Raw genomic sequence first — 23471 nt, 5'->3', positions numbered from 1 at the left:
CTTGATTTATGATAAAAATGTACCAAGCAGTAAGAAGAGGTCAATCTTTTCAATAAATGATGTTGAGTCCACTGACTATCCATAGAGGAAAAAATTGACCGTTACCTCACACCATACAGAAAAATTAATTTAAGATACATCTAAATGTAAAAGGTAAAATTTTGAAAACAAATCAAGTATTGCCCCAAATGTGGAATACAGACAAAAATAACTCTCATATACTGGTAATAGGAATATAGTTTAGTACAACCCTTTTTGGAAAACTGTTTGCCATCATCCATTAAAATTAGATATATGCTGGGGCGGGGGGGGGGCGGGTAGATGTAAAAATTACATATGTGCACACCCTTTGATCCAGCAATCCCACCATGGGCATATATCTAACAGAAATGTGTGCATGCACACACCAAAAGATACATAGAAGAATGTTCAGAGCAGCATTACTTGTAATAGCCAAAAAGTTGGAACAACCCAAATATCCATTAATAGTAAAATCAATACATACACTGTAGTGCATTAATTTTGTAGAATATATGTAGCAATAAAAATGAACAAAACACAGTTATGCTCAACCCATAGACCAATCACATGCACATACACACAGACACACACACACACACAAATAATGTATGATTCCATTTATATACAATTCAGAAATAGGCAAAACTAATCTTGGATGTTGGAGGTCAACTTAGTGGTTACCTTTGGGGTAGAAGGAGGAGGTAATCATGGTGGTAAACATGGTGGGAGATGTTCCCCATACACCTAAAATCTGTGTTTTTCCATATGAGTATAAAGTACAAATACAAAAGGTTTAAAATACTTTTTTAAATTTGTGGAGATAAAATAACAAAAAGATAAATAAGAAGTCAATAATGGAGAAATTATGACATAAAAGTACTGGTAGACTTTCTTGTACTTGTATACAACTCAAGAATCCAACTGTACTAAGGTAAGGTTAGATATCTGGTAGCCTAGCCCAAAGTCTAACCTTGTAGTACTTATTCTCAGTTCATTTTTATCACTTCGGCAACAAACTGTCTTGGAAATGTAGATCTTGTGCTACATCTTTTGTTCCATAGTTCAGATGGAAACCACACAACAACCAGTGCTGACCTAAATTATTTACCAGTTGAGACACTGTCACACACATACAAAAACAAAAGACTCAATAATTTCTTTCTCCCCCACAGAAGCAGAGTGTAATAGGACAACAGAATGGCTATTTCCATTGCCAAGAAACTTCTTGTAATTTTTGCATCTTTAAGACTCATATTCAATGAGCAAACTAATTGAAGCAGTTTTTGTTGTTGATAAATAGTAATAAGCCCAAAAGAGGCAAACATTGCACCTTGCCAAATCGTCACTATTTGATTTTCACATCAGCTGTAATTATTCCTATGTTACTATGCTTAAAAAACAACAAATAATTTACATACACATATATAAAGTTAAAATAATGGCTAATTACTAACAATTATTAAATCTAGGTGGCTACAGATATGTTCATAGTGTTATTCTTTGAACTTTTCTGATCTTAAAAATGTCGTAATGAAAGCTTGGGAGGGAAACCTTGTATAATTATATACAATATGAGGTCTATTTCGTTTTAAAATACATATCAAAAAACTAGAGAGAAATACACCAAAATGTTAACACTGGTCATCTCTGGGTAGTAGTATTCTTTTTTTTTTTTCTTATATAGTTCTATAATTTTTCTAAGAGTAATGTTTCCTTTTAAAAAATTAATTTTACTTTTTAAAAAAGAAATAAATCACTCAGCATACAAAAGCTTCTGGTCCCTAAGAAAGTATTTCATATTTGAGTTTCCAAGCCCATGAAATTCTGTATCCATATAACTTTTATTATAAGAATAATGTATATGTAGAGTCAGAGTAACAACTAAATACTGATGATACCCTTCAGTGCATCTTCCATTGTGACAGATGTTGTAGAAAATTTCTTTTTTTTTATTTAAAAAAATTTGTTTAATGTTTATTTATTATTGAGAGACAGAGAGAGACAGAGCATGAGCAGGGGGAGAGGGAGACACAGAATCCGAAGCAGGCTCCAGGCTCTGAGCTGTCAGCACACATGCGGGGCTCGAACTCACAAACCACGAGATCATGACCTGAGCTGAAGTAGGACGCTCAACCGACTGAGCCACCCAGGCGCCCCTGTTATAGAAAATTTCTAATGCTCCTGTTAAAGTTTAATTAAAGAACTGAATTCAAAGAAGTGATGTCACACTGTTAGAACAGAAAAATGTGGGTTTTCAATGAACATAATGTAAGTCCAGATTCAAGCTGTGCTCCCTTATTCTCTGTGTGAATTTAGGGATGTTACTCAAACTCTGTGTCCCATTTGTCACCTATAATGTTTAAATAAGAAAACCTACATCCCAAGATTTTTGTGAGGATTAATTGAGAAAATGTTTGTAAAACCCAATATAATGCTGGTCCATAACTGTGTTCAGTCAGGATAAGGTGAAAGTATTAAGTGAGACAGAAGCAGCTAGAACAATGTCTGACAAACAGCCATTGCTAGATCAATAGTAATCCATGGAGCAGAATGATTCATTTTTTTCCCATGATCTCTTGTTTCCTGCATAGAATGTCATGGTCAACTAGGATGGGGGTTCCAAGAGAGCCACTACCCCAGGGCCTTGGACAGTGCCTGGCAGGTAGCAGGCACACAATGACACACTTGAAAGAATGAAGAATGAAGTACAATCACAGCAATGGACTGAAGAATGGATGCCAGTAGACACAGGCATCTTGTTCAGATCGGCCAAGAAAAGATGAAAGAGTAGCTCTGATCTCAGTAGACACAGACTGAGCTATTCTGGGGAGACATGGTTGACTGGCTCTTCCTAGCAGGTAGGGTCACAGGGGTAAACGGAAGCTGCTGTCAGCCTGCCAGGCTTCTGGGATGCTCTGAACAGGCGAATCTCATCATGCGGCTTCTCCGTTTAAAACCTGTCAGTGGTTTCCTTTTGCTGTTAGGATAAAATCCCAACTCCTTCACAGGCCCTGCCAGCCTTTCTGCTTATCTCTAGCTGCTCTCCTCCTGTCACTCCATTGTCTGGCTGCACATAACCCTTTCTGGTTCCTAAATAGGATCATGCTATCTCTGGCCTCTAAGTCTGAACCCATGTGTTCCTCCCGCCTCAAATTTGCATTTTATCCACTCATGATCCCTTCTCCCTTTGACATCTAGAGTGTGCATATCTTTCAGGTGTCAGCTTACATGTGAGTGACACATGACACATGACAATTTAACCCTCCCCAAACTTGCCCACCCTCAGGGTGAGGTCAGAGGCCCCTGCTGCATATTCCCATAGCTCTTTGTATTTGTTCTGCCTTAGCCCCTATTACACTGTAAAGCAGTTTCCTGGTCTTCCCCGGAAAACTGAAATGTCCACACACAGTGATTTTGGTCTGTTTTCATCACTTTACCACTCGGTGCCTAGAATAACACCTGTCGACACCCTATAAACATTTGTTGAAGAAGTGAATCAGTTTCCATATCCAGACTGCATTAAGCTCCATGGGGTCTGGTTCTGAATCGGTTCTTACGGCATCAGCAAATAGTGCCTGGCACATAATAGTTACTCTTCAAATATTTATCAAATAAATTTCATTTGATACTGGTTCCCCATTCATACATCATGTCACGCTTATTGCAGGGATATATTGAGAAGTTGAATATTCCAGCCATTTCATGTATTTCATTAGTGCTTCCAAATTTTTTCCTTTTTTTATATTCAAATTATCCACTTAACAATATTTAAATATTCTCTACTATCCATGATTTAAAACACCAATGATACCAATTTCCATTTTTTAAAAAGGTACTCACTATTTACCTTCATTGCTTTAATTAATATTATTGCTACCACTAAAGCCAATATTATTTTTTCTGAATTCAGAATAAGCCCACCAGAGACCATCAAAGCCCAAAAAACAGGTGTTACATCTCTTAACACTTGGCTTTCATCAGGAACATAAATCAGACACCTGAATTAAGTTAAATCCCCTTTGAATCACCTCAAATCATCATGGGAAAGACAAGTAATACCAAGAAAGAAGGATATTCTCAGAGGATCAGTGTACAATCTCACAATAACTTGAATAAAAGCTATCTTTGCCAAAATATCCACTTCTCCTATTTTCATGAAAATATGTAGACAACTAGGTGGGGGACAGAGCAGGCAGGGACATCAGAAACTCCATTAAGCATAGGTTCCTTCTTTGATTTTATAATATACAAACATAAACAATAGGACTCAAGGTGTTTTTTTTTGTTTGTTTGGTAAATATACATCTTTACATTTAAATTCAACGTTTACTTCTTGGTTATTACACAAATATTCACCAATTGTTGACTCTTCCTGTCCAACTAGGCTCTCACGGTCACTTAATTTTTATTTAGTGTATGAACTGGTAATGTCAAACGTGCAAGTCTTCTCCAGGCAGAATTAGCCAGCTGAGGTTTTGCTAAATGGTGGGCAAACCAGCGGCAATACTCACTGCTCACACCTTTGATTCAGCTTAGTGATAGTTAACACCCACGCCAGGTGTGCAGCGAATGAGACTAAGACTTAGGCTATTTGCTGCAATGTCATAAATGCTCTTGAAATTGATTTTCATTAATTGATTTTATAACACCTAGTTTCAGAAAGGGTTTATGACAATGTCTCAAGGCACATAAGTATAATCCAGCAAGACTAAAAAAAATAATAATAATAAGTAGGTGAGGCAAATGTGGCCGAAGAGAATTAAAATGGGGCATCCCAGGGCTTATTCTCATCTTACCTGTGTACTGCAAGCCCCTGTATTCACTTATTGCCCCAGGAGGTTTTAAATTGGGCCAGTAATGGAACAACATTTGTACAGCCGGAGGTTTCACTTGTGAAGGCCCATAGGCAATCACGTACAAAAGATCCTAAAGGAAACAGGAAGCATATTTTCACTTAGCATCATCAAATAAAAATAAAAACAGCTCACTTAATATTACCAAAGCAGTGAAAATTCCAATAGAAGGGTTGGGTGATTAATTTCCCTGACATCTCATTACCTACGTCTGTTTCTCAGATGAGATCACATTAAAACATTATTTTTTATTATTCATTTATTGGTTCTGTAAATAAGCCCTCCCTAATTCGCCCTCCAGGTAATGGGCAAAACTACACTGTCTTTTAACAAATTCTTCTCTATCCAGGATAACGTTAAAGAAAGATTTTAGAATAGCATAAACCAGTTTGCCAAACTGCATTTTAAAAATAGTTTTCTAAAACATATTTCATAACAATTCACATCTCCTATTTGAAAGAAGACAGGTTCTTGAGCACCATTTCGAATTAAATAAAATTGTCATGTAATATAGTATTTGCTAAATTATAAGAATAAGAGATACTCAATTACTTTTTCTGTCAGGCTACTGTGTTAGTCAAGTAACATTTCTGCTTTAAATAGTAAGTTAACCAGGGAGGAAAGAACTCCAAGTTCTGCCACACCAAAATAATAAGACACCAATAAATTTGACCTTTGTTTTGCAAACAATTTTTACTATATTATATAAATTAAGTTTGTGGCAATGAGTTAAATTTGGCCCAAAACTTACTTTCCAGACTTCTTGCTTATATTTCATGAGGCATTCCAATAATTGACAATGATACACTGTGAGGAAGAAAATATAATTTGAGCATGAATTGTAAATACTAGATAAAATATCCTTTGAGATATAATAAAATATATTAGTATGACTTTACACTCTAATCATTAAATTAGAAGTTACTTATTTCCAAAAGAATAAAATCGGATTACTATCTTACAGATACATAAGAATAAACTAAAAATGGTGGAGCCTGGGTGACTCAGTTGGTTGAGCACCCAACTTTTGATTTCAGCTCAGGTCATGAGCTCATGGTTCCTGGGATCGAGCCCCCTATCAGGAGCCTGCTTAGGATCCTCTCTCCCTCTTTCTCTGCCCCTCCCCAACTCGTGTGTGTGTGTGTGTGTGTGTGTGTGTGTGTGTGTGTGTGTGCACGAGTGCACATGTGCACGCATGTGTGCCCGCTCTCTCTCTCTCTCAAAATATACAAATAAGTATTTTTTTAAAAAAGAATAAACTCAAAATGGGGCACCTGGGTGGCTCAGTTGGTTAAGCGCCAGACTCCGGCTCATGTCATGACCTCACGGTTTGTGGGTTCGAGCCCTGCATCGGGCTCTGGGCTGACAGCTAGAGCCTGGAGCCTGCTTCGGATTCTGTGTCTCCCTCTCTCTCTCTGCCCCTTCTTGGCTCACACTGTCTCTCTCTCTCTCAAAAATAAATAAACATTAAAAATTTTTAAAAATTAAATAAGAATAAACTCAAAATGGATTAAATACATAAATGTGAGACCTAAAACCATAAAACTCCTAAAAGAAAACATAGGCAATAAACTCTTGGACATCAGCCTTAGCAACATATTTATGGATCTGTCTCCTTAGGCAAGGACAACAAAAGCAAAAATTAACAAATGGGCCTACACCAAAATAAAAAGCTTTTGCACATTAAAGGAAACCATCAACAAAACAAAAAGGCGACCTACTAAATGGGAGAAGATATTTGCAAGTAATATGTCTGATAAGGGGCTAATACTCAAAACATAAAAAGAATTCACACAATTCAACACCAAAAAAACAAATAATTTTATTAAAATATGGGCAGAGGACCTGAACAGACACACAGATAGCCAACAGACACATGGAAAGATGCTCAACATCACTCATTATCAGAGAAATGCAAATCAAAACCCCAAAGAGCTAACCCTCACACCTGTTAGAATTGCTAGCATCACAAAGACAAGTAATAACAAGTATTGGCAAGGACATGGAGGAAAGGGAACCTTTGTGCACCATTAATGGGAATGTAAATTGGTACAACTCTTGTGGAAAACAATATGGATGTTCTCAAAAAATTAAAAATAGAAAACACCACTGGAGGGGTTGTGGGAGGGGGGATGGGCTAAATGGGTAAGGGGCGCTAAGGAATCGACTCCTAAAATCCTTGTTGCACTATATGCTAAATAATTTGGATGTAAATTTTAAAAAATAAAAAATAAAATAAAATAAAACAGAAAAATACCATATGATTCAGTAATTTCACTACTGGGTATTTACCCAAAGAAAACAAATACACTAATTTGAAAAGATACATGTAACCCTATGTTTATTGCAACAGTATTTACAAAAGCCAAGATACGGCAGCAATCTAAATGTCCATCAATAGCTGAATGGATAAAGATGTGGATATAATATATACAATGGAATATTACTCAGCCATAAAAAAAAATGTAATCTTGTCATTTGTGAAAACATGGACAGAACCAGAGAATATTACACTAAGTGAAATAAGTCAGACAAGGAAAGACAAATACCATATGATTTCACTTATATGTGGAACCTAAAAATCAAAACAAACAAACAGAAACAGACTCATAAATACAGAGAACAAACTGATGGGTGCCAGAGGGAAGAAGAGTGAAGGATGGTCAAAATAGGTGAAGGGGATTAAGAGGCAGAATCTTCCAGTTATAAAATAAATAAGTCATAGAGATGAAAAGTACAGCAGAGGGAATACAGTCAACAATATTGTAATATTGTATGGTGACAGATGTTAACCACATTTATCACAGTGAACACTGAGTAATGTACAGAATTGTTGAATCACTATGTTGTACACCTGAAACTAATATAATTGTATGTCAGCTATACCTCCATAATAAATTTTTTAATAACAAAAAATTTTAATAAAATAAAAAAATACTTATGTCCTTCTAGTATTCATACATTTCAAAAATCATGTAAGCCCTTGACTTTATCAAGCTTTTTACTGAGATCCTTCCCCTTATTAACAAAAGAAATATTAAGGAAAATCCCTAGCAACAATAATTATATAATATAAACATATCAATGAGATCAAGAACTACATAGGATAAAAAATTGCCCAATAGGATTGTAATAAAGCCTCATATTTATTGAGGGTTCATTATGTGCTGGGTATTGTTTTAGAAGTCTTATACATATTATCTCATAACCACTATGTTGCAGTTAGGAAACAGGCTTAGTTTCCTATCTTGCCCAAGGTTAAACAAATAGCAAGTAACAGAATGACAGATTAGAATGGGAGTCTTTTATCATTCAGTCACCAATTTCACCTTGTTGAGGAATTCTTAGAAGCTATGCAACAGCAAGCTTCTTTGATTTGCCTATGTTTACTTGTCACCTAGTTAAACATCTGTTTTGCATATTCCTGAAGCTGTGGTCCAACCCTATCACAGCACTGAACGAGGTTCCACTTTGGTCACCAGTGACCTCTGTGTCATTCAATTCAATGGACATACTTCAATCTGCCTCTTATTTGACCTTCAGAAGCACTCAGTAGTGCTGACCGCTGTCTCCTTTTCAAAATACTCTCTTCCCAGGGCACCTGGGAAGGTTGAGCCCGATCCATTGAGTATACGACTTCATCTCAGGTCATGATCTCACGATTAGTGAGTTCGAGCCCTGCATCAGGCTCTCTGCAGTCAGGGTAGAGCCCGTTTGAGATCCTCTGTCCCCCTCTCTCTCTGCCCCTCCCCTGTTCATGCTCTCTCTCAAAAACAAACATTTAAAAAAATTTAAAAAATAAAAACCTCTCTTCCTTTGATTTCATGACTAACCCTCTTTTATTACCTGTAGCTGACACTACTGTTGCTACTCAAACACTATCAACAACCTTTTCTTCCTCGTGTATCTCCCAATGCACAGACTACAAAGCAAGACACATTCCCAGAGCCCCTGGCAGCTAGAGATGGCCATGTGACTCAGCCCTGACAAGTTAGACCTAAGAGAGAATCCACTGGGGGCTTCTGAAACATTTTTCCTCTGTGATAAAAGAGGGACAACAGGAGACCTTTCTCTAATTACCCTGACTGATCCTGTTACCTGTTTGTGGATGTGATTATTCAAGAATATAACAAGTCACTGTGACAGCCATCTTGCAAATATGAGAAGTCCAAGAGAAACACAAAGACGCCATCTCAGTCCCCTGATACTGTGGCGCTGTCTGCAAGACTTCCTACTAAGTAAACAAAGTAAACAACAAACGTTCTTGTAGTTCAAAACACATCCTAACAGATACAGCCTCTCTGCCTCCTTGACAAGTTCATCCTCTTCTACTAGATCTTTATCTATTGGAGTCCTTGAAAGCCCAATCATAAGCCCACTCCACTTTTCATTCTATGCTCTCCTCTCCCCTAAGCAATCTCACACTCATATACAACTTCAGTTACCATCTATATGCAATTCAATAAAGGTCATTGAACATTTATGTGTAGGTTCAAGGTTCATTACCTCTAGCCTAGAGCTCTGTACTGAGTTCCAGACTCCTAATTCAACTTCCTAATTACCACTGCCTTTTTTTTTTTTTGACATATTTGGAATATTTATTGATTTGTCAATATATTAGGACCTATAAAAGAGTTCTGCTCAAAGTATCTTAAAAATTCACATTTTAGGGGCACCTGGGTGGCTCAGTCGGTTGAGCGTCTGACTTCAGCTCGGGTCATGATCTCACAGTCTATGAGTTCGAGCCCCGTGTCGGGCTCTGTGCTGACAGCTCAGAGCTCGGGGCCTGTTTCAGATTCTGTGTCTCTCCCTCTCTCTGCCCCTCCCCCGTTCATGCTCTGTCTCTCTCTGTCTCAAAAATAAATAAATGTTAAAAAAAATTTTTTAAAAATTCACATTTTAAATGGTAATTTATATTTCCTTATACATTAAAACAATTGAAAATTTTGATCTTAATTTTATAATATATTCAATTTTTTATGTTAATTATGTGATTACTAACTTTTTTTAGAAACTTGTTTTATTTTTTATTTTTTAAAATTTACATCCAAATTAGTTAGCATCTAGTGCAACAGTGATTTCAGTAGTAGATTCCTTAGTGCCCCTTACCCATTTAGCCCATCCCCCCTCCCACAACCCCTCCAGCAACCCTCAGTTTGTTCTCCATCTTTATGAGTCTCTTCTGTTTTGTCCCCCTCCCTGTTTTTATATTATTTTTGTTTCCCTTCCCTTATGTTCATCTGTTTTGTCTCTTAAAGTCCTCATATGAGTGAAGTCATATGATTTTTGTCTTTCTCTGACTAATTTCATTTAGCATAATAGCCTCCAGTTCCATCCACGTGGTTGCAAATGGCAAGATTTCCTTCTTTTTGATTGCCAAGTAATACTCCATCATATGGATATACCACATCTTCTTTATCCATTCATCCATCGATGGACATTTGGGCTCTTTCCATACTTTGACTATTGTTGATAGTACTGCTATAAACTTGGGGGTGCCTGTGTCCCTTCAAAACAGCACACCTGTATCCTGTAGATAAATGCCTAGTAGTGCGATTGCTGGGTCGTGGGGTAGTTCTGTTTTTAGTTTTTGAGGAACCTCCATACTGTTTTCCAGAGTGGTTGCACCAGTTTGCATTCCCATGCCTCTTTTTTTTTTTTTTTTTTTTTTGAGGAAGCTGATTTATTTGCAGTGTTGTGTTTTGGTCATATGGAATTATTACTGAGATTATGCATGAGGTTTTTTTCCAGTTTTATTGAGATATAATTGACATTTAACATTGTATTAGTCCAAGATATACCATCTCCTCTTCAACATCTCAAAGACACCTTGAACACAACATGTCCAAAACAGATCTCATGAGCTTCCCTCAGAAGCTTGGTTTTCATCTTCTAGTGTCTCCTTTCTCAATGAATAGAACCACCATGCATTCAGTTATGCAAGCCAAAAATTCACTATATCTAACATGTCACCAACTCCTATCAATTTTACTTTTTAAATACTACTTTTCTTGGTCTCAACTGCCACTGACTTTTACATGCCAAGACAAACGCAAGGGCTCCTCAAGAGTCAATCTACATCCACTCTGGTTCCTTTTTCTTTTATTTACTTATTTATTTATTTATTTATTTATTTATTTATTTATTATTGAGAGAGAGAGAGAGGGCACAACCTGGGGAGGGGCAGAGAGAGAGAGAGAGACACAGAATGCGAAGCAGGCTCCAGGGTCTGAGCTGTCAGTGCAGAGCTCGACACAGGGCTCAAACCCACAGAACATGAGAGCATGACCTGAGCTGAGGTCAGACACTTAACTGACTGAGCCACCCTGATTCAGTTTAAAATCTACTCTCAACTGCAGTCAGGGTGACACAAGTACAACTACCCAAAGTCCTCCAGAGCCTTCATATTAGACTCAGGATAAACACAGGATTCCCAAGCAGAGCCCACATATGCTGCATGTTCGGGCCCATAGATGTCCACGATATCACCTTCCATAAGGCAGCCCTTACGCTGAGCTCCAACTGTACCCATCTCTCAGCCCACCTGCTTACCAGGCTTCCTTCTGACACATGAGACTCTTCTATTTGAATCCCTTACCCCTTGTAGGCCTTGTGAATCCTACGCATCCTTCAGTCCTCAGACCAAAGGTTACTTCCCCAGAGAAGCCCTCTCTGACATCTTCATGAAAAGAAAAACCCCAGAGCGCCTGGGTGGGTGGCTCAGTCGGTTAAGCGTCTGACTTCAGCTCAGGTCATGATCTCATGGTTCCTGGGTTCAAGCGCCACGTTGGGCTCTGTGCTGACAGCTCAGAGCCTGGAGCCTGTTTGGGATTCTGTGTCTCCCTCTCTCTCTGCCCCTCCCCCACTCGTGCTCTGTCTCTCTCTCCCTATCTTTCTCAAGAATAAACATTAAAAAAAAGAAAAATCCCCTCTTATAGAGTCTCATAGCACAAAGTGCATCTTTCAAAGTGCTTATCACAGCTGAAACTTTATATTTGCTTTTAAAATTACTTAATTAGGGGCGCCTGGGTGGCGCAGTCGGTTAAGCGTGGGACTTCAGCCAGGTCACGATCTCGCGGTCCGTGAGTTCGAGCCCCCCGTCGGGCTCTGGGCTGATGGCTCAGAGCCTGGAGCCTGTTTCCGATTCTGTGTCTCCCTCTCTCTCTGCCCCTCCCCCGTTCATGCTCTGTCTCTCTCTGTCCCAAAAATAAATAAACGTTCAAAAAAAAAAATTTTTAAATTACTTAATTAATGTCTTCTCCCACCACTACCATATAAGTTCCATGAGGCAGGGGCAGAGGTCAGTTCTGTTTTGCTAACCATGGTGTCTCCAGTGTCTGGCACGGACTAGATATTCAGTGACTATTTAGTGAAAATATAAATAGCCCTCTAGAATTGGAATTTTGTCATTAAGGCATCAATGAGTTCACAAGTACAGATGTTCCAGACCACTTTCTCTTTCTCCATATGGCTGTCACATGAACCCAGTTCACAGTAGTCCACTGACTGTCCCATGAACACACCTGGAGAGTCCCTGTGTTTAAACTGCTTGCCTTTCCAGATTGTCCCACTTACCCTCTCAATCAAAACTTTATCCATATTTTAAGACCCACACTTTGCTCAAGTGGCCCAAAGCCTTTCCTGATCATTCCAATCCATAGAGTTCACTCCCTCTGATGAATTAATACTGTCTATAGTACACATTTTGTACTTTCTACATTCTACTTTACATTGTAAATTAATGATTTATGTGAATATGCCTAATATTTCCAATTAGACCTAAGGTCTACAGCAAGCACCATACCTTGTATTTCTGGGTGGTTTTCACAATGTCTAGCTCAGAGCAGTGAACAAAGGAATCAATCAGTTGAGCAGGTCTATGCTTCATCCTTGATATACAATGGGCTACAAGGACCAAGCTGCCACTTGCTGTCTTCCCCAATAAAAATTCAAATGACAGGGGCGCCTGGGTGGCGCAGTCGGTTAAGCGTCCGACTTCAGCCAGGTCACGATCTCGCGGTCCGTGAGTTCGAGGCCCGCGTCCGGCTCTGAGCTGATGGCTCAGAGCCTGGAGCCTGTTTCCGATTCTGTGTCTCCCTCTCTCTCTGCCCCTCCCCCGTTCATGCTCTGTCTCTCTCTGTCCCAAAAATAAATAAACGTTGAAAAAAAAAATTAAAAAAAAATTCAAATGACAAAATGACGCCCTACCACTTGGTCCCTGAGAGCCCCCTGGTGGATATCGCCTCACTCTTAACAGTTTCCCACAACATAAGACTAGTTTTGAGTCCCAAGTGTAATTTTTAGCATGGAAAAGCTGGCTATAAACATTCCCCATGAACAGATCAAGATACAGATTTGGGAATAACAGAAGTAACGCAGCCTGATCATAGTGGTTTTCCAGTGAAACGCTCAACTCCGAGAAGAAAATGGCAGATTGCAGCAACTTGCGTCGCTCTTTATTGAGCATTTACAAGGTGTCTGTCACTATGCTACGTAAGCATTTTACATATACTTAACTCATTAAATGCTCACAACATTTTAAGGCATTGCAGAAATTACTATTCCTGTTTTAGAAATGAAGAAACTTGATCTTAGGGAGGTTAAAAAACTTGCTCAAGGTTAACACTAACTGGCAATTTGCTGGTGAGCTCAGATATGACCCGCAAACCTCTAACCTCATAATTTTAGGGCCCCTACTCTACTGTCTCCCAACTTAGGAATTAGGATCAAAGGCTCAGGATGAGATTTCAACTTACACCCTCCAAATGAAGGGTGTTTTCAAAAAATAATATATAATAAATATAAATGACATTTTGAGGGCCCTCCAAGCCAGAGTGAGATAGGAGATAGAACTTCCAAAAAACTATACATTTTAATTACTCATATAATAATCACAAGCCATTTCATATTTAAAGGGTAACACTCCAAATGAAGAAGCATTAAGGTTTCAAAATAAAACACTTTTGGGGCACCTGGGTGGCTCAGTTTGTTAAGCATCTGACTTCAGCTCAGGTCATAAGCTCACAGTTTGTGAGTTCTAGCCCAATGTCGGGCTCTGTGCTGACAGCTCAGAGCCTGGAGCCTGCTTCAGATTCAGTGTCTCCCTCTCTCTGCCCCACCCACTTCTCTCTCTCTCTCTCTCTCTTTCTCTCTCAAAAGTAAATAAACATTAAAACACACACACACACACACACACACACACACACACTTCTAGGGGCACCTGGGTGGCTCAGTCAGTTAAGCCTCCGACTTCAGCTCAGGTCATGATCTCACAGTTTGTGAGTTCGAGCCCCGTGTCAGGCTCTGTGCTGACAGCTCAGAGTCTGGAGCCTGCTTCGAATTCTGTGTCTCCCTCTCTCTGCCCCTCCCTTGCTCATGCTCTGTCTCTCTTTTTCTCAAAAATAAATAAACATTAAAAAAAAATTGTTTAAACACTTTTTAAAATAAACAACAAATTAAAAAATAAAACACTTTTCCCCCATCCTGCGTCAAAAATGTAATTATTATTTATTATGTAATTAAGGAGAAGATTGAGAACAGTGCCACCAAATTTGTTCACTTTCTATATAAACAATACATGAAAATTAAAATTGAGTTCATATCATAGCATGTGATGCCAACAGTCAGCCCCTTTTTCAGGTCAGTTTCCCAAAGTTCATATGCAATTATACTGATGAATGAAAAGCAAATTATACAGATGAATGGAAATGACACCAGTCCAACATGAGTCATAAGAGAAGAAATACAAGTCAAAACAACAAGATATTCTTCTTCATCTGTCTGACAGAATACAAACTTTGATAATACTCAATGACAGGTTACTGTACTCTCCTATGTAGTTAGTGAGACTACTGAAATTGTTTCAAGTCCCTTAACTTATTAATCCCTCTTTTATGAATTTGTTCTAAGGAAATAATTGGAAATGTAGTAAAAAATTCATGTTCAAGGATACTCGTGTGGCACTGGAGCAGCAAATTCACAAAGTATTAACAGTAATTATCTTCAGTCATTAGAATTGCAGATGATTTTTTACATTTCTAATTTAACTTGTTCCTATATACTTACATTCAATTTCTAGTCAGTGTTCTAAAATTGCCCCAAACATTCAAAAAATATGACCAGCCAGCAAGTTTACTGCTAATAGCAACAGGCAAGGTGAATTTATTTCAACCCGAAAATCTGTCTTGTAACACATCCCCAGCTGTCTATCCACAAAGAAAATCTCTTCCCACATGAGAATTTCTAGCTTACTTATTTCATATCTTGTTTAACAACTGTTTCTGAAATTAGTCAAGCCATTCAAAAGGCCACTTACCTGGGTTGGATGTGTATTGCATTGCAATCATTAGCATGGATGATGCAGACAGATTAACATGGGCAGGAACGCCTTCTCTTCTTGAGGAACCCACTGAAACAAAAAATCTTTTGATTAGACACAATTAGTCTGTATGTATACTTCTTGTCATACAGCATGATAGCTGAGAGGAAACTTTGTTTAAAAGTCTGAACCAATTCAGTGGATATTTTGCACAAATAAAAGCACAAATTCTGTCCTAGCATACAAATATTACATCTGTCATCATCAATAGCACACATTTGGTAAGAATCTCCAAGGAGAAGAAAGAGTGCCAGAGCGTGATGTCATGGCTTTATCAGAAATATACTTAGATGCAATCTCTGCTCCCAAGATGTTTACATCTAGGTGGAAAAGAAAGAAAAAACAAGATCCTCATGTGCCCAAATATAAAGGCATGCTGAAGGTTATCTCAATAAAAGTAAAAATAAAAGGTTTATGTATTTTGAACTCAACTTGAATGTATCACCTTTCAGAGATGCGAATGAAGTAATAGTCCACTTATAATGGGGACCTTATTAATTCAGTTACACAAATTTCAAATCACGTATTATTAAAAAATTGTCTACTAATTTAAAAATTATTTTCAGCTCTCACATATCATTTAACAATTTTATTCAAACCTTTACATGTAACTCAGCAGCAGCATCTTCACCACCGTGAGAACCACTTTTTTACTTTTCCAGAGCTTACCATCTTCATATCCAACTGAGTTGTTTGAAAGAATGCATATTTCGAATCTGTGAATAACACTGTCACTGAACATTTTAACCTGTGCCACAAGTATTCAGTCACAAAGCAAGCTGGTTTCTTCAAAATTCATCTTGTAGCTGTGTATCCATGGTCTCCACATGATAATCACTTACATAACGCTTTTAAGACATCTTTAAGTGGCTTGTTTACGATGCATCCAACACTATATTACATTTATTTCTCTCTCCTTTTTAGTGGTATGTCAGGGAACTCCAACAAGGATTCAAAACTAGCACTGATGGAGGTCATTCGGGATAATACTCCACAGAGCTGCTGTCTCCAAAGAGTACTTTATTATTCTAACCAGTAATTGAGAGAGGGCTCACATAGAAGAAACTTTAAAAGCACTCAAACATAAAATGAATTCCTTTTCTCAGGGATAATTGCAGAAGTAGGAGGAATCTCTCCTTATAGTTAGGTTTGTGGCAGATCATCAAGAAAGCATGAGCAGAATGGTGTAGGGTGAGTATGACACCCTCAGTCAACCCTCAGTTTCCTCCACACAATAGAGAAAACCACTAATGTGGGCAACCACAAAAAAATCAGTTGACCCACAAATCTGCTTTATTTTATTTTTATTATATTTTACATTAAAGTGCAATACATGGAAATAGTATCTCAACTCCATCCATTAAGAATAAGGCAACTTATAATCATACACGTGGATAAAAGAACCATTAAAACACTACAAGATTTGTCATGTAATAGAGAAAACAGAAAATTTTAACATGATTCTATTCTTTTCTTTAAGTAAAAGAAAGACTTTGAGCACCACAATGGATGGTTTACAACAGCTTTACAGACATAAGCAAACAAATAAAGAAAAGGGATCTATCATTATGTTCTATTTACCCGAATTTGCTTTTATTAATCACTCACAGCTGGGATGCTGCTACCCCCACCAAGCCGGTGATATTCATGTAGATGAACTAGTTTGGCTGTGCAATATAAATGGGTACTAATAATTATACAAAGATATGCAGATCATGTCAATGCTCTTAGATGGTAAAGTTGATTAATCAAATGAGATTAATCAAGGGAAGAGAACTTTGAGCCAAATACGAAAGAACAAGATGCATTTTCTCTCAGATTTAGCCAGGGAGCTTGTTAAAATTCAGCTTTGGGGCCCGTATCTAGAGTTTAACTCCATCAGTTTGGAAGCAGAAAAGGTACAAGTTTAATAAGCACATCATGTGACTCTGATCAAGGGGGCCCTTGAGCCTTGTGGGAGAAGCATTACTAGAGGGACAGGAAGTAAGAAAGGAAGCACTCAGTAAGGTGTCTAGATGTGGGAGCAAGAAGTCCATGCCCCAGTGCCCTTTGTTCAGGGCGGTGGCAGGAAAATCTAGTCTCTGACATACTCGGGGAAAAATAATTACATACGTTTAAATAATTATCTATATCTGTATCTATATCTATATATGTATACACGTCTATATATGGTCCTCCTGGGACAAGTGTTTTCACCTTTGTTTAAATTCATCTGAAACCTTTTAATAATAAATGTTTCTAAAAAAAAAAAATAAAATGACTATTAAGGGAGTCTGAGAATCCCTGTGCCTGGAGGCCTTTAAAACTGGGAGAGATGCCCAAAATGTCTTGATGATTTAGGCGAAGTCTATTTGGAGACTAGCCCAAATGGCTCTGTGACCTTTGCATGTCCCTTTTACCCCTACAGAACCGTGCTCTCCGTCAAGTATGGTCAACCACAAAGCCAAAAGTGTTCCCCTGGTTCAAGCCCTAGGAAATTGGCTCCAGAACCTCTATAAACAGACAGGGCCTTGCAATTGCATAGCCTTCTGACAGACTGAATAAAATTACCACAATTCTAATTAATAAACATACACAGGCACACATCATTTATTGAATCTTGGTAAAAAGGCATGATGTAAACAGATGTGCAGCTTGTCCCCATGCGGGTGTATAAAGCCAAAGCTACATACAGTGGAAGGAAGAAGAGAATTAATCCAAATAAGAAAATGCTCAGGAAATACAATTAAAAGTTTTAAGACCTATTTCCTGATCCTCCAGCACCACCAGAACAACCATTTCTAACCTTTCCTCTATGAGCCATAACTCATAGGAGCTTAATCTGTTCCTGCATCTTATAGTTCCTAATGTACTATCCCATACAGCTTTCTTACATGATTCTCACCCAAAAAACAATGAAGTATATGGGGAAGGCCATTTTATAAAGAGAAATCAGATTATTTGCATGGGATCACCAACTTAATTATTAGGACGATAGCCCAGGTCACTTAACATCACAGCTAATGTTCTAGTGACTTATTCACTCAAAATTCATTTAAAAATTCAAAGAGTATTCTTCCCATAGCTCCCATGTCCCAGGCATTGTTCTTCCCCTGGAGACACAGTTGTAAACAAGACAGGTAAGCCTTTGTCCTTATGGAGCTTAAATGGTCAGGTTCTGCCATCCAATATGGTAGCCACTAGCCACATGTGGCTATTTAAATTAATTAAACTTCAATTAAATTAAAAAGTCAGTTCTTCAGTCTCACTAGATACATTTAAAGCACTCAGTTACCATATGTGGCTAGTGTACTAGACAGCATGGAGGTTTTTTAAACATTTCCATCATTGCAGAAAGTTCTATAGACAGAGCTGTTCTAGAGGAACAGGCAAACAAGTACCTGTGAAGAAATGTAAAGCAGGGCAAGGGAATAGGTAGAAAGTGATGAAGCATCCTGATTTAGCTTGAGGGTAAGGAAAGGCATGTTGAAAGATGAGACACTTCAGCTGAGACCTAAAGAGAATGAGGAAGAATCATAAGACCATCTGGGAGAAGGGCTACTGAGACACAGGAAAGCTTAGTGCCTTTAAGAAACTGCGGAATGGCCAATGTGGATAGCATGCAGTGAACATAGAAGAGACAGTAATAAAACAGTAAGGTCAGCAGTGGCCAGAGCACAGAGGGCCGTGTGGGCTAGGGAAGGACATTGAATTTGATTTGTCAGAGTAATGGAAAGTGATGAAGGAAGTGACATGGTCTGATTTACATGTTTGGAGGATGGCTCTGGCTGTTTGGTAGAGAACAACTGTAGGATTGCCAGGAGTAGAAGCAGGGAGACTGGTTCAGAAACTACTGGACTGGTCCAGGTGAGAGACGGTGATAAGAAGTGGTCTGAATTGGAATACGTTTAAATAAACCCCACTAGCCTTACTATTTTTTAAGGGGTAAAGGTAGGAGAGTCATCTGGGAAGAAGAAACACATTCTGGTGCCATCCGACAGAACCGTTTCCTGTGCTTGGGCAGACTGCACTGCCTGAATTAACAAGCATCTCTGTGTAATCACAGGTATTTGTATTCCATGAGATAGGGTTTGAGCATAAGATACCTATGCCTTCAGAAGGGCCTATCAATTCAACATAATGGGAAGACTGCGACATCATGACCCAAAAGTCTATGCAGCATTACAATATTTGTAGACTGCTATATTAATGAAAATCATAGAGACAAGAGTGCCCATCAACAATGCAGAGGTGAAGTGCCTGACTGGCTCAGTCAGTAGAGCATGCAACTCTTGACCTCAGAGCTGTAAGTTCAAGCCCCATGATGGATGTAGAGATTACTTTAGAAAAATAAAATCTTTAAAAAAAAAAAAATGCAGAGGTGTTCTGTCAGATTCTATGCGATCAAAACCTATTCTGGTCATTATTGTTACTATACAACAAACTCTAGCGGGGGAAAAATCCCAAGCCCCAGAGGCTGGCCCCTTTTCCCAAGCTACGTTTAAAATAATAAAACTTTAGGACAACATGTGAATTGGTACAGTATATTGGAATTAGTTGCAATGGGATTTGACATGTCCGTCACATGACTGTGGATTTGGTATGTTATACATTTGTTTAACATGACACAATATTCAAAGGCCATTGCTGTATGTTATCTTCTGGTCTTCACAACAAACATGGGCACAGGCAGGGGAGATCATGATAATTCACAATTTTACAGCTAAGGAAACTAAAGTTTGATGAGGTTAAGAGATTTGCCAATCGGCCAAAGACTACACAATTCAGCTCTTCTGGATTTCTATTCCAACATATTTCCACAAATTGAACAATAAAGCTCTTACAAAATAGTAAGACCTATTTTATAAAAACAATCATTAGTTAATAAAACAAATTTTATATCTAGAAGAATATTTAAATGTCATCAATATGTGGTGTTGGGTTCTGACTGTCTTTTTTTAAATATATATATTTATTGGTTTTTGGAGGATCATAGAAGCATCACAGGCATCCTCTGTAATAGTAGTAGAAGAAAAATGATCCAGGGCTAATGGCCTGGAACCAGGTACTCAATTAACCCACACAATTGCTTTTAAGTGCAAAGATCTAAATGAACCTTTATTTTTCCTAAGGGTAAGTGATGTTTTGAGGAAATTTAAGTCTAGGCTACCAAGATACACTAGAAGGGTCTTTCACTGATATCATCGCTCAGTCTTATTATCAACTTTGAAATAACACAGCCTATATCAATTAATGTTCATTTGGGATCAGCTTTTCTCTTCTTTGCCAATATCCATATCATCTTCCCAACATCCATATTTCAAGTTGGTCCACAAATCACAGACCCTTTATTGCAAAAAAAGAGGCTTCCATGGTGAAATGCTAATGACTTTTTCAATTCTTAGTACTCCTTTAATATTTTTAAAAACAAAAAAACAGAGCCTATTGCACACATTTGGAATAAAAAGAAGTATATCTTATTTGTGGAAGGAGTTAAAAAGAAAAGATTATGTCAGATGAAATTTTTATAATAAATTGCAGTTTTCTCTGCAGCATCTCAAAAGGAGTGATTTAAAATAAAGCCACAGTACTAGATTTATTGACAAAAATGATGGGAGGGCGTAACTGACAAACACGCACAGCCCTTACATGGAAAGAACCATAATACTTCATTAGATCCACTTCAGAGCTTGGCGCTTCATAGTCTACGTTCTTAACAACACTAACATTTAACACCTGAAAAACTGTCCACATTTTACATCTTGACCTTGTGAACACCACACCAAAGACATAAAAGCTGTCTTGTCTTGAAGATTTTATCAAATACTCAGAAAATGCAGCCTCCTTAATCCCCTAACATCTCCGTCCTGAAATGAAAACATTCTGGAAGAAGTTAAATGCTCCTCTCTCATTTCGGTCACAATTTCTAGACATCGAAACAACTTCCAAAGACAGAAACAACATGGATGCAAGCAACAGACACATATTCTCACATCAATTCCTTTACACGTGATTAATCTGGAACCCGTTTCCCTCATTCTTTGGGGCTGTGTCTTTGCAAAGAAACAAATACAAAAAAACAAAACACCTCAACGGGGCGCCTGCGTGGCTCAGTCGGTTAAGCGTTTGACTTTGGCTGAGGTCATGATCTCGCGGTTCATGAGTTCCAGCCCCGCATAGGACTCTGCGCTGACAGCTCAGAGCCTGGAGCCTGCTTCGGATTCTGTGTCTCCCTCTCTCTCTGCCCCTCCCCTGCTCATACTCTGTCTCTCTCTGTCTCAAAAATAAATAAAACATTAAAAAAAAAAACAACACCTCAATCATTTAATAGATTGTGGTTTTAAATTTTTTTTTTTCAACGTTTATTTATTTTTGGGACAGAGAGAGACAGAGCACGAACGGGGGAGGGGCAGAGAGAGAGGGAGACACAGAATCGGAAACAGGCTCCAGGCTCTGAGCCATCAGCCCAGAGCCTGATGCGGGGCTCGAATTCACAGACAGCGAGATCGTGACCTGGCTGAAGTCGGACGCTTAACCGACTGCGCCACCCAGGCGCCCCTAGATTGTGGTTTTAAAGGGTATTACTACTGGGGTGCTTGGGTGGCTCAGTCAGTTAAGCAACCGACTCTTGACTTCAGCTCAGGTCATGATTTTGTGGTTCTTGAATTCCAGCCCCACATCAGGCTCTGCACTGACAACAGGAGCCTGCTGAGGATTCTCTATCTCCTCTCTCTCTGCCCCTCCCCCACTCGTGCATGTGTTCTCTCTCTCTCAAAAAATAAACTTTTTTTGAAAAAGGGTATTACTACCATTTATTTTCAAAGATTTAAAGGCTCCTCGACCCACAGGGATGGTAACAATAAATGGAAGTCACAAGTAAGAAACTAAAACCAGAGCAACAGATAAATGAACTAGATCAACAACTGGGTTACAGGAAGACATGTGCCTCTTACATAAAATAAGATTGATGTTATTTAACCTAGAATTAGTAAGCCAGAAATAACCTTAGAGATGGAACATGTTTTCCAAAACTCCCCTTTACAGCTGAAAACACAATGGAGACCCAGAGACATAAACAGCTTGTTCACAATTTAAATGAACACCAAGTTAATCTACCAATAAGTATTAAAATTCATATACATTTTGTAGACTCAACTTAATATTTTGTTCCCCTCAGTTGCCAAGGCTCACACATTTAAAGAAATAAGGATTCTAATGTGACTTTAAGACATGTTTTGGGGTCTGTGCTTCTAATTAAGTAGAAATTAATAACCAGGATGAAGAAACAAATTGCCAGTCATCACAATGCTTGATCAGAGTGAAGCATAACTTCAGAGGCCTGATATATTCAATGCCTCTCCCTAAATTATTAACTTATTCCTAAGAAGGAGGGTAGAGTGAATTTAGATTATTACAAAGATGCTCCTCCTCACTTGTAATTCTTTAAAAATAATAATAATAGGGGCGCCTGGGTGGCGCAGTCGGTTAAGTGTCCGACTTCAGCCAGGTCACGATCTCGCGGTCCATGAGTTCGAGCCCCGCGTCAGGCTCTGGGCTGATGGCTCAGAGCCTGGAGCCTGTTTCCGGTTCTGGTCTCCCTCCCTCTCTGCCCCTCCCCCGTTCATGCTCTGTCTCTCTCTGTCCCAAAAATAAATAAATAAAAAAATAAAAAATAAAAAAAAAATAATAATAATAAATAAGAATTCCTATGCCTAAATTTCACAGTTAACAACTATACAATTCTAAGACTGTATTGATAAGCAAGCGCTTATCAGGTTACACAGAACAAAAAAAAGAGAGAGAGAATGATCAATAATCTATTGCTTGGGGCGCCTGGGTGGCGCAGTCGGTTAAGCGTCCGACTTCAGCCAGGTCACGATCTCGTGGTCCGGGAGTTCGAGCTCTGCGTCAGGCTCTGGGCTGATGGCTCAGAGCTTGCAGCCTGTTTCCGATTCTGTGTCTCCCTCTCTCTCTGCCCCTCCCCCATTCATGCTCTGTCTCTCTCTGTCCCCAAAATAAATAAAAACGTTGAAAAAAAAAAATAATCTATTGCTTGAACCATACCATCGGTCTGCTAATGTTTCTGAATCACCATAAAATTTAGGCAGAAGACAGACTCTTTGCTTAAAAGACATGAAACTACAGGGGCGCCTGGGTGGCTTGGTCAGTTAAGCACCCTACTTCGGCTCAGGTCATGATCTCACTGTCTGTGAGTTCGAGCCCCGCGGCGTCGGGCTCTG

The 23471-nt window shown here is 38.6% G+C and overlaps 1 protein-coding gene across 22 annotated transcripts in view; it reads right to left on the bottom strand.

Annotated features, from left to right (window-relative positions):
* The window catches only part of UNC79 (unc-79 homolog, NALCN channel complex subunit), a 266052-nt gene that overhangs the window by 187056 nt on the left and 55525 nt on the right, over window positions 1-23471 (bottom strand). For 21 of the 22 annotated variants that reach the window (XM_045451926.1, XM_045451924.1, XM_045451907.1 and 18 more), the window contains 3 exons: window positions 15190-15282; window positions 5626-5681; window positions 4818-4947 (listed from right to left, as the gene is read on the bottom strand). The exons of the other annotated variant lie outside the window; for it this stretch is intronic. In XM_045451926.1, coding sequence (XP_045307882.1) covers window positions 4818-4947; window positions 5626-5681; window positions 15190-15282 — 279 coding nt within the window. The remainder of the gene's footprint in view (window positions 1-4817; window positions 4948-5625; window positions 5682-15189; window positions 15283-23471) is intronic. 22 annotated transcript variants of the gene reach the window in all.

The sequence above is a fragment of the Leopardus geoffroyi genome, chromosome B3, assembly GCF_018350155.1.
Source record: "Leopardus geoffroyi isolate Oge1 chromosome B3, O.geoffroyi_Oge1_pat1.0, whole genome shotgun sequence".
Classification (NCBI taxonomy): Eukaryota; Metazoa; Chordata; class Mammalia; order Carnivora; family Felidae; genus Leopardus; species Leopardus geoffroyi.
This window is presented reverse-complemented; position numbering and strand designations above follow the sequence as displayed.